Source organism: Puccinia triticina, chromosome 16A (assembly GCF_026914185.1).
Source record: "Puccinia triticina chromosome 16A, complete sequence".
NCBI classification, from domain to species: domain Eukaryota; kingdom Fungi; phylum Basidiomycota; class Pucciniomycetes; order Pucciniales; family Pucciniaceae; genus Puccinia; species Puccinia triticina.
The window spans coordinates 519,062-535,586 of NC_070573.1; the positions used below are offsets into that span (position 1 = coordinate 519,062).

The 16,525-nt window shown below is 42.1% G+C and overlaps 1 protein-coding gene across 1 annotated transcript; it reads right to left on the reverse strand.

Moving 5' to 3' along the window:
- Positions 1-15,872: 15,872 nt before the first annotated feature.
- On the reverse strand, positions 15,873-16,525 carry PtA15_16A62 (uncharacterized protein; the record flags this gene model as incomplete). The annotated part of the gene is made up of 3 exons (XM_053164139.1): positions 15,873-15,929; positions 16,172-16,341; positions 16,498-16,525. The coding sequence occupies 3 exons, from the start codon at positions 16,523-16,525 to the stop codon at positions 15,873-15,875; spliced, it is 255 nt and encodes an 84-aa protein (XP_053027711.1).

The window sequence follows — 16,525 nt, forward strand, 5'->3', positions numbered from 1 at the left end:
GTACAGGCCTGTGGCTGAAATAAAAGAAAAATTCTTTTTTTGGCCTTGAGCCCACAAGCTTTTTGAGAATGGCTGTACGTGTATTGATAGAAAAATAGATATATTGATATATCAATGCGTGTATTGATAGAAAAATAGATGTATTGATATACCAATGCGTGTATTGATAGAGCAATAGACTCAATCAATACAGCTTGTCAGCTATTGATAGTTCAATGCATGTATGGAGAAACTGGTACATGTATTGTGTAGTCAATATATGTATCATTGAGCCAATACATGTATTGCTACACAGATAAATGTATCAATAGACCAGTATACCAGGAAGAAAAACAGTCACTTGATGACAAGTGACATCATGCCAGCTCCAGCGGGCTACCCGCCATCTACCCACAATCTAACCAAATCTCCCCCCCCATCTACTTACCTTTCAGAATTCCCACAGGAGATCCTGCGTTTTGGCTGGGCACCACTAATCCTCATTTCTGGTCAGCTGATACTCAGCTTTGGCTCCCAGCTCATTCTCAGCTTTGGTGCCCAGCTCATGCTCAGCTTTGGTGTCCAGCTCATGCTCAGCTTTGAACCAGTCCTGGCCCAGCTGATTTTCAGCTTTAGTTCAGTCATGGCTCAGCTTAGACTCAGCTTAGGAATATCATTGGCTCAGCCAATGCTCAGCTTTGGACCATTATTGGCTCAGCTGATTTTTAGCTTTGGATCAATCTTGGTCCAGCCAATGCTCAGTTTCTGACCACTCCTGTAACAGCTGATGCCCATCTGTGGACCAGCCTTGGCTCAGCTGATGCTCAGCTGTGGACCAACCTTGGCTCAGCTGATGCTCAGCTGTGGACCAGCCTTGGCTCAGCTGATGCTCAGCTGCGGAACAGCCTTGGCTCAGGTGATACTCATCTTTTGAATAGTCTCCAAACACCTCATTCTCAGCTTTGGAACAGCCTTGGCTCAGCCAATGCTCAGCTTTGGGCCAGTATTGGCTCAGCTGATTCTCAGCTTTGGAAAATTCTTGGCCCAGCTGATTCTCAGCTTTTGAAAATTCTTGGCCCAGCTGGTGTTAATCTTTGGAACATTATTTTACCAGCTGATCCTCAGCTCTGCACAAGCCTTTTCCAAGATGATGCTCAGCTTTGGACCATTGTTGGCTAAGCTGATGCTCAGATTTGGAATATTCTTGGTCCAGCTGACACTGGGCTTTGTATCAGGCTTGGGATAGCCAATGATCAGCTGTGGCCCAGGCTCAGTCAATGCTCACCTTTGGCCCAGGCTCAGTCGATGCCTACTGCTCAGCTTTTGATGCCTGGGAAAAATTTAGGATCAGCTGACTGTGCCACATTGAGTGCTCTGCTGCAGTCCTGCAAGCTCTACAAGTGCTGGTGGAGCAGACTTAGCGCTGGAGCAGCTCTGGAGCTGAAACCAAAGCTGTATCATGTCACTTGCCATCACATGACTATATTTTTTTTCCTGGTGGTAGATGTAACATTTAATCAATATGTGTAGTGGTAAACCAATACATGTAGCAACATGTAGTGATATATGTATTGCTACACTATTGAGACATTATACCATACATGTAGAATGGTGGTGGGTTTGACTCATGGGAGAGCCATGGCAAGCAGTGTGCTTGGGAATGTTTCCATCCCACAAGGAATACTCACACAGATTTCTTGGGTCATAAAATTTAAGGCCCTGTTTGGCAGCGTGATTATTACGCAATAAATAATCTTGCCATGTCCCCCTACATTGTGTAAGACACCACTTTTCCGCCTGATCTTTTGGAAGTAAACTGCCAAGCCTTATGAGGGTTTAATTTCAAAAGATTATCCTAAAAAGACATGTTTTACCATATGTAATGTATCATGTTTCCTATTATTACGCTGCATAATATGACGCTGCCAAACAGGGCCTAAAGGTGATCAACAGCTTATGCGCAACACAAGTAAGGAATACTTGAGTTCACTCAAACTCTTTCCTGGGTACCCTTATTGTTAAATCCCCTGATTGGGCAACTGTGGAGGGGCCTTTTGTTGGGGGTAACAAAGGTGACACAAGAACTATGAGAGATGACAAGATGTCATGGACATGGTCCAGCACATTGAGTCAACGTGTAATAATCATTCAGTGAGGAAATCACAGTGAGGGAAACAACTAGACTATATACATGCAAAACATAGGCTGAGTTGTGGGTGCATAGATTAGAAGCATAAAACATAGTGAAATGCTAATACACTATCTCAACACCTTTGATACGTGTAGCAATGGTGAAACAGATATAATACAAAACAGCATCTTGAGATATTTGTATACTGTATCTGTTGACAAATACAAATGTATTGTATCTGCCTGAAGATATAATACCATAGTATTGTATCATTAAATGATTAAATTTTCTTTTCTTTTTTTTGGCCACAGTGGACTGCAGACAGAAAAACTATAAAAAAATGTAAAAATACAGTATCTTGTATTGGGCTGTATTTGTGAGAAGATAACAAAGTTTGAATACATGTGTATAGTATTGGTCTTTGAATATGATACAAATCAATAGGATTGGGTGCAAAACAGATACAAATGCAGGCAGATACAGATACAAGTATTGTATTTGTTTCACTGTTGTGTGTAGGGACTTTTGGATTTTCTGCTAAAGAACACATGCAGCTGTAACTTAGATCTTATAGCTGTCCAGGATTGTGTGAATTCAATAAACTTTGACTAAGAATTTGCGTTTGTGACAAGGATCTTTCTAAGCATTTTAATCATAGTTTATGACATGTGAGCTTTTTTGTTTTCAACAAATCAGAAACAAATAAAATAAAATGTATCAGGAAATGAATTCCATTTAATGTTTCATTTTCAACTTCAAGCTTGCTTGAGTTTTGCTGACTTTTTGGAGTGTGATATCATACTGATTCAGTTTTTGGAACATGTGACAAAACAAAGCTCACTGGCAGATTTTGAAACCCAATTTATCAAGAATCAAAACAAGCCAGCTAGCCCAAGGTTCAGAATTACTCTCAATCCACTCACTTTTATGACTATTTGATTGCAAAAATGCAGAAAATCCACCTCTTTGCTTCTTGTGGAGCTTTTCTGGCCTGTAATACAATCCAAGAGCTTTTACATGATTATAGTGATTCAACCATCCAAATTCAACCAATTTGGCACCAAACATCCAATGTCTCACATGGAAAACCCAATCTGTCACTAGGCCTGTCACTTGGCCCACCAGCCAGCAATCATAAATGGCCAAAAAATACAGATCAAAACCCACCAGCTCTTGGAATCACTAGTGCTTCACTAGGAAAGTTTACCAATGAAGCCCAAGACTTTCACCTTACTTTGATTTCAGATGATAAATTTGATGCCCCAAAAGATGATTATGTCCAAACAGAAATTGGTTGTTGGTGCCATGAAGTTGCCCAATTACCTACTTCTACCCCTTCTCCATATCCAAATACTTGTGGGACGCTGAATCTAATCAATCATCTTGATGTGAAATATAAAAGTGGATCTTCTGGTATTCTTGAAAATGCTGATAATTATTATTTTCCATCTCAAATTTCCACCATGAGAACACCAAAGGGTTCCCCATCTTCTGAAGCTTTCATATCGCACACTCAACCCCATTATTCACAAAAAAAACAAGTTTGTTGGGGAACCCTTGGGAATCCTCACATACAGAACCCACGTACGTCTTGGATTTCAGAATTCACAGTTCACATTCCCCCTCTCATGAAGTAAAGCCTGGATCAAAGAGAAATTTGATCCAAACATTGAAGAATCCAATTTCCAACACACATAGAGATTCATTGGATAAATGCAAGAAGGAAAAATTGGGTAGCAATTCTTTAAAATCTTGTCTAAAAAGTCAGATTAAAAACGAACCTGATATTGCAAACTCAGATTACAAATACATGGAAAGCTCAATAAATCACAACGAATCAACAGGAAAGATAATCTATTACCCTCAGAATGCTGCAATGATTTCTAGAAGTGGTTTTGAGAAAAATCTATTTACCAGTAGCAAAAGTGAAGCTTCCCATCAAATCAGTCGGGCAGGCAAACATGGAAGATTGAAACCCCCAATTCTTTTGGGATCAGAAGTAAAAATAAAAAGCTTAGATTTTGATCTAGCTGCAATTAAGGTTCAAGATACATGTCCATATATCAAAGTGAGATTGAAAACTATGTTTGAATCAATGATACCAAAGAAATCTAAAAACATAATTTTGAAAGCTGAGGAAGTTCTACTTTCTTTTTATGAAGTACAATCAATCTATCATACTGAAAAGATCAATAGAGCTTCTTACAACAGGAAATTTTCAGATTCTCTAATTGCAAGGATGCTGAGAGTAATGAATTCTAGTCAGGTTGAATGGTTCAAGTTTTGGGAAAGAAGGACTCAGATTGTAATTTTGGATGAAAATGGCATGAAATACAAACATAGAAATGAGAAGCGTTTAATTCAGTATTGTCTATTTCATATAGATATGATAGATACTATCATTCCACACAAATCTACAGCTCAAGAACTGACTGAAGAGGCAAAAGTGGAAATGAAAGCAAAGTTGTTCATGGATGCAATAGGCAAATTTCAAGATTTCAAACTAAGTCCACATTATAAATCTGAGCAAGTAGAAGATAAAGCATTATTTCCTAAAATAGTACCTGGATTAATTTGGCATTACCTTTATTTCTGGCTTGAAAAATCTCCAGAAAGAAATGATTTATTTCAACTTGCTTTTCACTCACCAGGGAAAAAAAATAAAGGCTTCCAAAAATTATTCAATACAGTTTTTAAATTCTCTGCAGAAGAATTGAGCCAGAGACTGAAATCTCCAGTATAATTCAAGCCACTTGAATGTGATTAATATATGAGTTTCATTTTGCAAAGAGGCTTGAAGTGTGTGGCTTTTTTTCTTTCTTTTGAGTTTTCAATGTTCTGCATCCACTAGCTCAGATCCATCATTTCTTCTCTCAACTTCAGTGTTTGGTTGGACCTCTCACCTTTAGTGCTTGGTAACTCTATGTACTATGGCAGATGTAGCTGCAAAATTTTGCCTGAATCAAAATGGCCTCACTTTTCCTCTTAAGCTGTTGGTAATTATTTATGTAGCTCTCTACTTCTCAATTATTGATTTTTCTTTTTATAATCTCTCAGGCCCCGTTTGGCTGCCGCGTTACATGTCATAAATGGTTGAATTTATGACGCCGCAACCCAAAGTTTGCCCCCTGTTGCCACCAAAACTTTGAAACCCCCGGGGGTTGCGCGTCATAAATTCAACCATTTATGATGTATCACGCAGCAGCCAAACAGGGCCTCAGTTATATAATATCCAGCTCTCCCTCTTTGCTCCCACATCTGCTCTTGTTTCATGTTTGCAGATTTGATATAGCTTTTTCTTTCATTGCATAGAGCTTTTATCATTCTCCACAGCCTTAGCCATCTGGTGCTCTGCAGATTCCTGTTGCCCTCCTGGCTTCATAACTATTCAATTTAGGAAGTGGATAGCAGGGATAATTACAAGATTCTCTGGTTCCAAAGATTGTTTTTTTTTCTTATTAAGCCTACTCCCAAGCCACCTTATTATATTGGAGGATGGTGTTCTTGTGAATGGTTTCAGCATTGATTCTGATAATCTATAAGCTCAGAATTAAACTTCCAAAACAAAAAAAGCACCTTATATGATCAGCAGGGTTCAGGGTGTAAACGGGTTGGGTTTGGGTCAAAAAACAGCACCCAAACCCAACCCAACATTTAGCGCGGGTTGGGGAAGATTTCAAAATATGCTGGCCAAACCCCACCCAATGTCAGACTTTTTTGGGTTGGATTGATTTGGGTCTTGGGTTGACCCAAGCTATTAGGCACCAAAAATCCCCAACTTGACTGTTGGAGGCGCCATAGTCGGGTTGCAGGCTGACCTGATTAGGAAATAGGCTGCCCAAACCCAACCCAAAAATTTTACAAGTTGGGTTGGCCTGGCCCATTTACACCCTGAAGAAGGGTCCAGATCATGATTGTTCCCCATTCAAATACATCTTTGAAAAAGGGTCCTGATTTGAGTATTATTTGGGGATATTGAATTTTACAAAGTGTTTTTTACAAGGTACAAGGCCCTGTAAAAAATTTCTTTGTAAAAGTACACATTAAGGGAGGGTATGTGTAATTTTACAATGTGTTGGCTAGATTCAAACCTTGTAATGTAAAAGCAACCTTGTAAAATTATACCTGAAGTCTTCAATGTGCAATTTTACTTGGTGTTTTTTTACAAATTGCCACCTTGTAAAAAAAGTACCTTGCAAAATTGCATATTTGCAGCAAAAACCTGAATTTTACCAAGCAAATGTTGAGGAAGCAGTACACCATGCAAAATATACCTTGTAAAAATCAATAACAATGCCAACCAGGTTTGAAATTACAAGGTGTTGTGTGAATTTTACAAGGTGTTTTTGGTACGCTGCACAAATTCTACCTTGTAAAAATCAATAAAAGTGGTTACCAAGCTCAAATTTACAAGTTGCTGTGGGAAATTTACAAGCCAGTTTTGACTTGTTTTTTTTTTTTTTTTGGAAAACCCACTACTACCAACTACACTTGGAAATTATGAACTTTGGCTGGAATTATGAAGTTTCTGGGAGTCATGAATCACCATATAACCCTTGGTCAAAATATTTTCCAGTGGATTGAATTCTCTTATTGCTCCTGCACCTTCAATAATTTCAGCAGGAGTGCATATTGGACAATGTGCAGTTTGGGGAAGTCAATTTTCCAAAGGAAAAAGGAGTATAAACACCCTGTAAAATTTCCACAACACCTTGTAAATTTGAACCTGGTAGTTGTTGTTATTGATTTTTACAACATATATTTTGCATGGTGTACTGCTTCCTCAAAATTTTCCTTGTAAAATTCAGGTTTTTGCTGCAAATATGCAATTTTGCAAGGTATTTTTTTTACAAGGTGGCAATTTGTAAAAAAACACAAAGTAAAATTCCACATGGAAGACTTCAGGTATAATTTTACAGGGTTGCTTTTACATTAAAAGGTGGGAATCCAGCCAACACATTGTAAAATTACACATACCCCCCCTTGAAGTTTACTTTTACAAAGAAATTTTTTACAGGGCCTTGTACCTTGTAAAAAACACTTTGTAAAATTCACCCACCCCGTATTATTTGAACTTTTTCAAGTATCATTCAAATTATTTACTCAAAGGACATCCAAAGTCTCATGAATTTAAATGCTCTTTGTTTTTCTTTTTTCAAATTTATGTTGAATTTCATTCAGGGAAAACTCAAAGTTGACAATTCTGCCCAATTTCAGCACAGCATTAGTGCAATGCCCCAGGATTCAGCACAGCATTAGTGCAATGCCCCAGGAACTGTCCACACACAGAGAGTGCATAAATTCACCCACTAGAGAATTTTGAAATGGACACAGGTACTGGTTGACTTGCACTGCTGATACTGGTGCAAGTTTGTGTAGCCTGGTAAGTTTTGTCCATTCAATTATGGTATTCAAAATTGCATATGCCACTGTTTACATAAAATCATAAAGCCCATTTAATTGGCTGGGAGATGTCAGCATGCATAAAACTTAAAGTGACATCTCCCAGCCAAAATTGCAGTTTATGATTTTATGTAAAAAAATCTTATGCAATTTTGAATACCATAAATCCATCCAAGTTTATTGAATCCACACAATCGTGGAGCTCAAGATCATGGTTTTGGCCTATTTTCTTCTCAAAAAACTGTTGAATTTACTCCCCAAACACTCCGGAGAGCACCTTGGAATCACCCTCCAGCCCGTGCCGCAGCAACACGCAAAAAAGGGTGGGTCAAAATGAATTTCAAGGAGGGCCTAATCAAGTGATTAGGGCAGCTCCAGGGAGGGGGTAGGACGAAACCGGATCCCCTGGGGGGAAACACACCTCCTCCTCCCTCCTTAAATAGATGTTGGGTCGCCACCCAATTCTGAACTGATGCAATACATACCTGTTTGTCACCCGCGGCCACCGCCACTGCCCACGCCTTGCTGTCAATAACAACGGGCTCCCACGCAACCTATCCGGATCAAACTTGTCCGTCTTTGGACCCTTCCCCTCGCCTCGTTGGTTCACAACCAACGCCATGGCAATAGTGCCACCAAGCAGCATTAGAGATGTCATCAGGTACCTCTTTGCGGGTACCTTGTGTCCGTGGGCGGGTACCTGTTGGCGCTAGCAGGTAACCGCCGGCGGGTGCGGGTGCGGGTGCGGGTGTCTGGCCTGATGAGCTGCAGGACCCCCCCAATATCCGTCTACCTCGCCAAGTGGAATCCCTCATGGCGAGCGGTATACAAACAACCCCTCGCCAAGAGGGAGTCCACTCGGTGAGCTGGTATACATATACCAACTCGCCAAGATGGATCCTTCTTGGCGAGTGGGTATACTACACATACACCAGCTCGTCGCCGAGAGGGATTCCTCTTGACGGGCTGGTATGATACACCAGCTCGCCGAGAGGGCTTCATCTTGGCGAGCTGGTATACATATACCAACTCGCCAAGATAGCTCTTGGCAAGTGGGTACACACACACCAGCTTGTCGCCGAGATGTCGACGGGCTGGTATTTATAATGTACACCAGCTTGTCAAGATGACTTTCTCCCGGCGGGCTGGTATGCGGACACCAGCTTGCCAAGACTTCCTCTTGACTGGCTGGTATATGTACATGCACCAGCTCGCCGGGAGGGCTTCCTCTCGGCTGGCTGGTATACATACACCAGCTCGCCGAGAGGGCTTCCTCTCGGCTGGCTGGTATACATACGCCAGCTCGCCGAGAGGGCTTAACGCCAGCTCGCCGAGAGGGCTTGACGCCAGCTCGTCGAGAGGGCTTCCTCTCGAGCTTAACAAAGCCTCCCAGTGAGGCAGCCCCGCAGGGTCTCTGTCTCACAGAGAGGCTTAGCTGCAAAAACCTGTATGTATCTGGCCTGAGAGCCCCAGGAATATCAGCCTGTATCAGGCTTTTTTTCACTTTTTCCTTTTTTTGTAACTCAACCGTCAGCCCGCTGAGGCTGCCCCTCAGGACTTAAGAAGTGCTCGGGAGTGCGCTTCTTCTGATGCAATTTAGGCCTTGTAGCTGCCAATATAAGGCCTGATCCTTGCGTTTGAAGTTTTCAAACACCAAGAAAAGCGGACCATATTGAGAGAACTTTTTTTCGTAAATACATGTGGCTTTGTATCAAAATCTGTTTCAATCTATTGAAAGGAAGTTGAATACTGCATTCTTGCTTACATCAGCAGGAATGCGTCTCAAAAAGAAGCCCTTTTCAAACTGCTCTCCAGGCCATGAATCAAGTGCTATCAGCCTGTGACTGCCGCCAAATTAAAGAGGAGAAGCAGGCCTTTCTTTGATATCCGGGGCGGGACTCAGTTCTTTTGGGAAGTGGGGTTTTTGGGGGCACAAAGTTGGACACCTGCAAAAACTAAGAGCTGTACGCGGGGCTCTCACGCCAGGAATCAGGGATTCCATGCAAGTCCCTCCCTGACGGGAGGTTGCACTTTGTGCGAGGCGCTTCGCGCTGCGACCCCCGGCAGGCGAGGGACTTGTGCTAAGTTCGGCTTCCTCTCGGCTGTCTGGTATATGTACATATACCAGCTCGCCGAGAGGGCTTCCTCTTGGCGGGTTGGAACACGTAAACCAGCTCGCCAAGAGGGCTTCCTCTCGGCAGGCTGGAACACGTACACCAGCTCGCCAAGAGGGCTTCCTCTCGGCGGGGTGGTATACATACACCAATTGGCCAAGAAGGCTTCCTTGCTTACTTAGCCGCAAAAAATCTCCACACCCGCGGGTACCTGCCGCAAGTACCCGGGTACCTCCTTCCTGCTCCTCAGAGGGGTGCAGGTGCGGGTCCGGGTGCTGAGAATTAGCGTTTTTTTGGGGGGAGGTACCCACACCTGTGGCGGGTACCTGGGTATCAAGTGACATCTTTATGCGGTATAACCAACGTAATGAGTTCATTTGTGTGCAACTGAAATTGACAACACTTTTTTTGATATTTAGCTCGGTGCCAGCACTTATCCTCGCAATTGGGACTATAAATGCTTGCAGTATATTGCTGATTGTGAGAGTGTTTTCTTGATGATTGATTTCAGTCTAGCACGTTCCACCCCTTGATATGACAGCTTTTTTTTTGTTAAATTTTGATGTTTGACAATCTAGATGGCCCATATCTCAGGACTGATAGGCAAACCAGTGGAAACCAACCCCTTTGAGGAGTATGATGTGGTGATAAAGACAAACACAAAATGTCACAATGACCATGATTGAGACTGATATGTTTCTGAAAGGATAAAAATGAAACAATCAAGGATTGAATCTAGAAGGCGGTGTTTGCGGGCTACCAGGGCGGGCCACACAATCACAAAATTGCGGCCATAGCGGTGGCTAAGCCAAGCTTTGTAGATTAAGCGCGCCTAGCTTCGTAGATTAAGTGCAAGTGTTGATTGAGAACTGCAAGGATCTTCTGGCAGAATTGTCAAGCTTGGGCATAACTGGAAGCAAGGTCAAGAAGATCTGTGATCTATGTTGAGCCTACCCCTTTGTTCAAAAATGGATCCTTCACTTTTTGTCTGAAGAGACTCTCACTCTTGAGGCAATTCCTTTTTTTCCAAACTTGTTTACTATTAACAAGACAATTCCATTTCTGGTGACAACAAGCCCATGTACCAGGATAAGTCCGGACATGAAGGTACCTCAGCAATCAACACACATCTTAGGAGATGGGCAAGATGCCCAACTTCGTGCATCATGTTGTCCAGAAGCTAGATTTTTGACACTTTTGAGAAACCTTCTCTTGTCATCATCTCGCTCCCCAAAGCCTTCAGGCCAAAAGCAGTCAAGTACTTCATCAACCATTCTGAGACAAGGCTCTTTGTCAACGCCTGCCACATCATTCATGAGCTGCACTACACACCTGTGACCTTGTCCATTAAGGTTATCATCTCCACCAAAAACACAGGAACTCCAGCCTGTTGAGCCCAAGACTGTCTTTGCTGGGGACCAGCCCCGGCGCCTGAAGTGATTGGACTAACAGCTGGCATCAGCATCCAAGAAATTGAAGCAAGGATGTTGGACACAGCACTTTCTTTGGGACAAAAAGTTACGCATGTGTACTGAAATCAACACCCTTTCACCAAAGCTTGAAGTTTTTCCCATCCTACAGCTCACATTCCTGTAAGTCCAGCCTCACTGAATTCATTTGGCTGCACCTCTGGGACGCTTGGGATGCTCAAAGGGGTTGCATGACTCAATCAACCCATTTCTCTTGTGTGGTTGAACAACTGACCTGGCTCAGGTTGGACAAAAGGGCGCAACATTGTGTTCTTCTCTAAACTCAGTGGCTACTGTGCCTCAGCCAACCAACCTATATATTTGATTGCAGCTTAGCTATGTTTTGAACTGCACTGATGCTCTGGTTAGTAAATTCTGCCTTTCTTTTCCCCCTCCCCCCCCACTTCCCCCACATTATGTTATTTGTGACTCCTTTGACCTGCCAATTTGAGTTTATTTTTTCTGATGCTGGAGATTAGTTGGTTTTTCTTTTGCTGCAATGTCATGCATCCTGAGGGAAGAAGAAAAATCAAAATTAGGCCTGTCCTGATTGGGTGTTATTTTTCTTTTTTTGAGTTTTCTCAGATGTTTCAAACTGTGGTGAATGTTGAATGATTCACCTTGAATCTTTGGAACTGACTTATTTGTGATCCATACTTCAAATAAGAAGAAAGCAAAGCTTGATTTTCTCAAACTTATGGGTCTTTGTCAAGTTCCCCCAGGCTGTTCTGCAAAATCATGCAATGGGTGTACAGTGCCCTATCAAGTGTTTAGGGTGGTGCCAAAGCTTTACCCCCAGACCTCTGGCTATAAAAAATTCATAGGAACCTGTACATACCTGGTAAAATTGCTTTGTTGAAAGGTGTTCCTCCACTGAAAAGTGGGAGAAATACTCTGAAAAACTTTTCAGGTTTGAATTTGAGCTTGGTGGCCTCTTGCTGTGATGGGGTTTGCAGCAGCAAAGCCGCCTTGGCCTCTAGTTTGTTTTAAACCAAAGATAATTTTGTGGTTATGTTAGGTTTGGAACCAATGGGAAGGCGGAGCTGGGTGATATAGGGGTGAACCAAGGGAAAATTAAGCTCACCACATGCTTCAGTATTGCCCAGGGTTTTTATATAGAAAAACTGCCTATCCCCTAAGGTACTAGGCCCCAAAAACCAGCCCCCTATAATGATGTCATCTCTCTAGGTATTGAGTATCCATAGAGAGATATAAATCCATTTGTAGTTTATTACTCCAAATTAGGATAAGTTTATAGAGGGATTATAAATTGTTAGCTTATTGCTCTCTGTATGGAAAATGCATGATAATCATGAAATCATATAGCTTAGTACATATAAAGTAAGGGTTGTAAAAAAAGAAAGAATATAAGATAACAGGAGGACTTGAACCCAGGATCTTACACAAGATCTAGTTGAGTCTCAAGGTAGTCTTCACCCTTATAGACACATGGAAAATTGTCTCAGTGGCTTTCAAAAAGTGCCCATGTTATTTTCAGCTCTCAAAGCTTTTGGGTGGATTTCCCAAAAAACCTTCCATTGGAAACTCTTGATTGAGATTGTCCAATGGACATCTTGAGTGTCCAAGCAATGAAGCATCCATTTGAAACTCTGGCTGTAGTTATCAATGGACACCAAAGCAAAACTGTTCATATTATATCATACACTCTCAATCATAATGGGCAAAGAGGGAGAGACCTGAAGCAGGACAGAGGCTGTGATGAGCAAGAGAACACGCAGCAAACACGGGAGCGGTGGAGGCACACCTGAAGCAGCACAGAGGCTGTGATGAGCAAGAGAACACTCAGCGAACACGAGAGCGGTGCAGGCACACCTGAGATGAAGACATAGAAGGTGTGAGAACGTGAAAACAATAGTGGAAGTGAGAGGCATACCTAGAACCGAGTGAGTTGAATGAATAGTGTGAATAATGAAGAGATGAAGGAAAACAACAGCAAACATAAACGGTTGAAATACTACATCTACATATAGGGTTTACATTATCATCATCTAGGTACAAACCCTATTGGTCCAAGTCCGCAGCACGGCGCATGAGAGTATGCCCGGCCTATGCCTCAATAAATCAAGAGTGTCCAATGTACAAAAAAGACACCCTGTCCATTGGAAACTCTTGATTGGGGGTGTCCAATGGAGACCAAAAATAAATCCCTTTGGCCCTCTCAATTGAGAGTGTGAAACTGATTGGTCAAGAGTGCCTGATGGCCTGTGGACCACTGTTGGACATTCAGGGCTGAGAGGGGTGATGAGACGTCCGTTATGTGTGATGAGGGTGTGTTGCTTGCACAAAGGCGTTTTGGCAAAGGTGGGTAGCTACAATATGGTTATTAGTAATGTAACGGTACCATATCAATTTTTGGGCTATTATCATTCCTGTTACTAGTAGCAGGGGCACAGTACAACATCCTGACTCAAGGAACTTGTATCTTCCCAGCTGTTACAATATCTGCCAGTGCAAACTGTTGAGTTGTCTGTTAGTCTGCTACCATGATGTATCACCACAGTATGGAGGGCTGTCGGATCGACCCATGAGCACTACCAACCAACCACCCAGCTGGCAGCCACAAGCGTCTGTAGCCTAGTTGGTAAAGGCAGCACTCTAGTATGTGTCTCAGCATAGCTCAGGTTGTGAGTTCGACTCTCACCAGACACATCTTCATTTTACAGTCTCTACACAAACAAGTAGATATCAGACACCATTTTAGACAGATTGGTGCTTTTAATGCTTTTTACACCATTATCCTATGGATAACATGTTACGTTACTAGTAACACAATGAAAACCTGGCCCAATATGATAGGCCTCAAAGCAGTTGTTACTCTTAGAGATAATGGCCAAGAATAGTAACATCAGAAGTTATGCTACACAGATAACAGTGGTTAACATAGCCTTTTGTAGCTACCCACTGTTGGTGTTGGGCAGTTGGGAGGGTTTTCATGATGAGAGGTCAGTTCATGTGCATGTTGTGTGTTTGAACCCTGCCCTGGCCCAGGCCACAGATGACAGTGATTCCAGTGAAATGTTTCCCCAAGCCTCCAGCGGATGGTGTTCATCCCAGCTGGGAAAAGTTGTTTTTGCATCCTGAATGATGCCTTGAGACATCCAGCAGACATTCATTGAACCATATACTGGATGGTTTCTGCAGATACACCATGGGGAGCAAAGCCTCCAAGGGGGTGGCACTAGGACCAATTGGGAACAAGAGGCTTGAATCAGGGTCTGAAAGGAGATATTGAGTACCAAAAGGAAAATTAAAGGTTGCATGAAGGGTTGACTATGCCATGGAGTTATACATATCAATAATGGTTGTGGCTTCTGAATAGAGGGCTGATGGAATACAATTTCATAAAGTAAAAAGGGAAACCAAGCTGGGAGCTCTATGGTTATTACATCTGTGGGTAATATCAAAAGGGGAACTGCCATGCTGGATTGGGAAGGTGGAATAGATGGTGGGTGTACAGGGTCTCTCCTAGTAGTCTGGCTCTGTCTGTTGGGTGACTTTCTTCCACTTTTACTGATTGTTGTATTTGTTGAAGGAGGTGGTGGCTTGAGTAGTCTGAGAATGATTTTTCTTTTGTGGAAAAAGCTTTGTAAATAGAGAATTGGATTCCCTTGTGCACTGCAAATCCTCAGAGGATGGGATTCATATGCTTTTTTGGGCTTCATTTGTAGTATAGTGGATGTCCAATTTAGTAAAAGTAAGGATAGTATTCAAACATCAAAAAGCCTCAAATTTGCAGGTCCAATTTGTAAATAAGGTTGATGGTGCAAATTCCAGCTTGTTGTTTTGACCATTAAACACCTCTGAACACTGATAAATTGATTCATTGGCCTTTAAGGTTTATGGTATTCAAAATTGCATAAGATTTTTTTACATAAAATCATAAGCTGCAATTTTGGCTTGGAGATGTCACTTTAAGTTTTATGCACACTGACATCTCCCAGCCAACATTGGGTTTATGATTATATGTAAATAGTGACATATGCAATTTTGAATACCTAGGGTGTTCAAAGTTGACTTGCATAAAATAATAACACCATAGAATCATAAAATCTAAGCTGAAAAAAATATGTACCACCCAAACACTCAATTAGAGCAACATCTCTAAAATGGTATGTATAAAATCATCATTTGAAAGTTTTATGATTTTATGATTTTATGATTTTATGTATCAAAACTTTTATGATTTCAACTTTGAAGAAATGATTCAAACAAAATGTGACTTGCCAGGGAGGGTAAATAAGCAAGGCTCAAGCAAAAAATTTGTCCCAACAGTGGCTTGAACACTGGACCTTCAGATTGACTGCTGGCTTCAGTCTGACGCTCTCCCAACTGAGCTATTGAGACTCCGATTTTCTCCGATGACGCTGTACCCCGCCTGCCTTCTTATAAACTACCCATAAACTGAGTCCATTCTCAGCAGACGACATTGGTTCAGTCTCGCTGAGCGGCAGGAGTGCATCTTTGGCGCGAGCTGGACCGGGAGGAATGCCTGTCGGCTGACGAGACAGAGAGTTCAGCCTCATCGAGTGGGAGGATTCCCGATCTCGGTCAAAAACAATTGAGTCCAGCCGTTTCTCCCGGCTGGAACAGTTACAATCTCGTCGACCCGGTCTAATCCCTCTCCTCGCCGGTTGCATCCGTTGGGGAGTCAAGACTTGTTGCACATCCCTCTGTAAGTCATGGGCTTTTGTTCATTAATTCTATGACTGGTTGTACGATTTCGGTCTCGTGGATGATACATTCAAGAGCCGCGATTTATGAGGTACTGGGTTGATTGTTTCGTCGTTGTTCTAATAAGCGAAAGCCCCGGATCTTTTGGTACAGATCGTACATAAAATTTATACGGAAATCGACAATGGATCGGGTCCGAAAAGTTCAAAAAAAAAGAAAACAAGATAATTGGAAAACGACATCGGATGAGATCGGGGTGTCCATGAAAGGCGGGAAAATGCGAACGATCAATGTTGAAATAACAACATGAACAAAAAGAGATATGAATAGATCAGTATACGAATCAAGACAGTTTAGAGGATCAGTTAAAAAAGAAGACTTGCTCTTCCTTCCGGTATTTGCGAGATGACAGTCTGCGCCAGGTGGGCGCATTGTTCGTACGAGTTGACGCCTTCAGTCCGGTAACATTCGGCCAACTTTTCTTGGTTGATTCGCATCTCCATCACACGGATCCAATCGTCCCTGATCTTTTTATCACGGGCTTCCTTCAATTCTACATAAGAAAAATGGAAAAGCACCATGGACGAATTCAGTGATCAGGAGGTTTTGTTTCGACGATCAAGGTGTTTGTTTGACATGAAAGAGAGCAAGGATGGTGAAAAGAAGGGATATAGAGTCCAAAGAAGGATGCAGGGTTGAGAAAACTCACGGAGAGCTTCATCGAGGGTCAGGCGCAT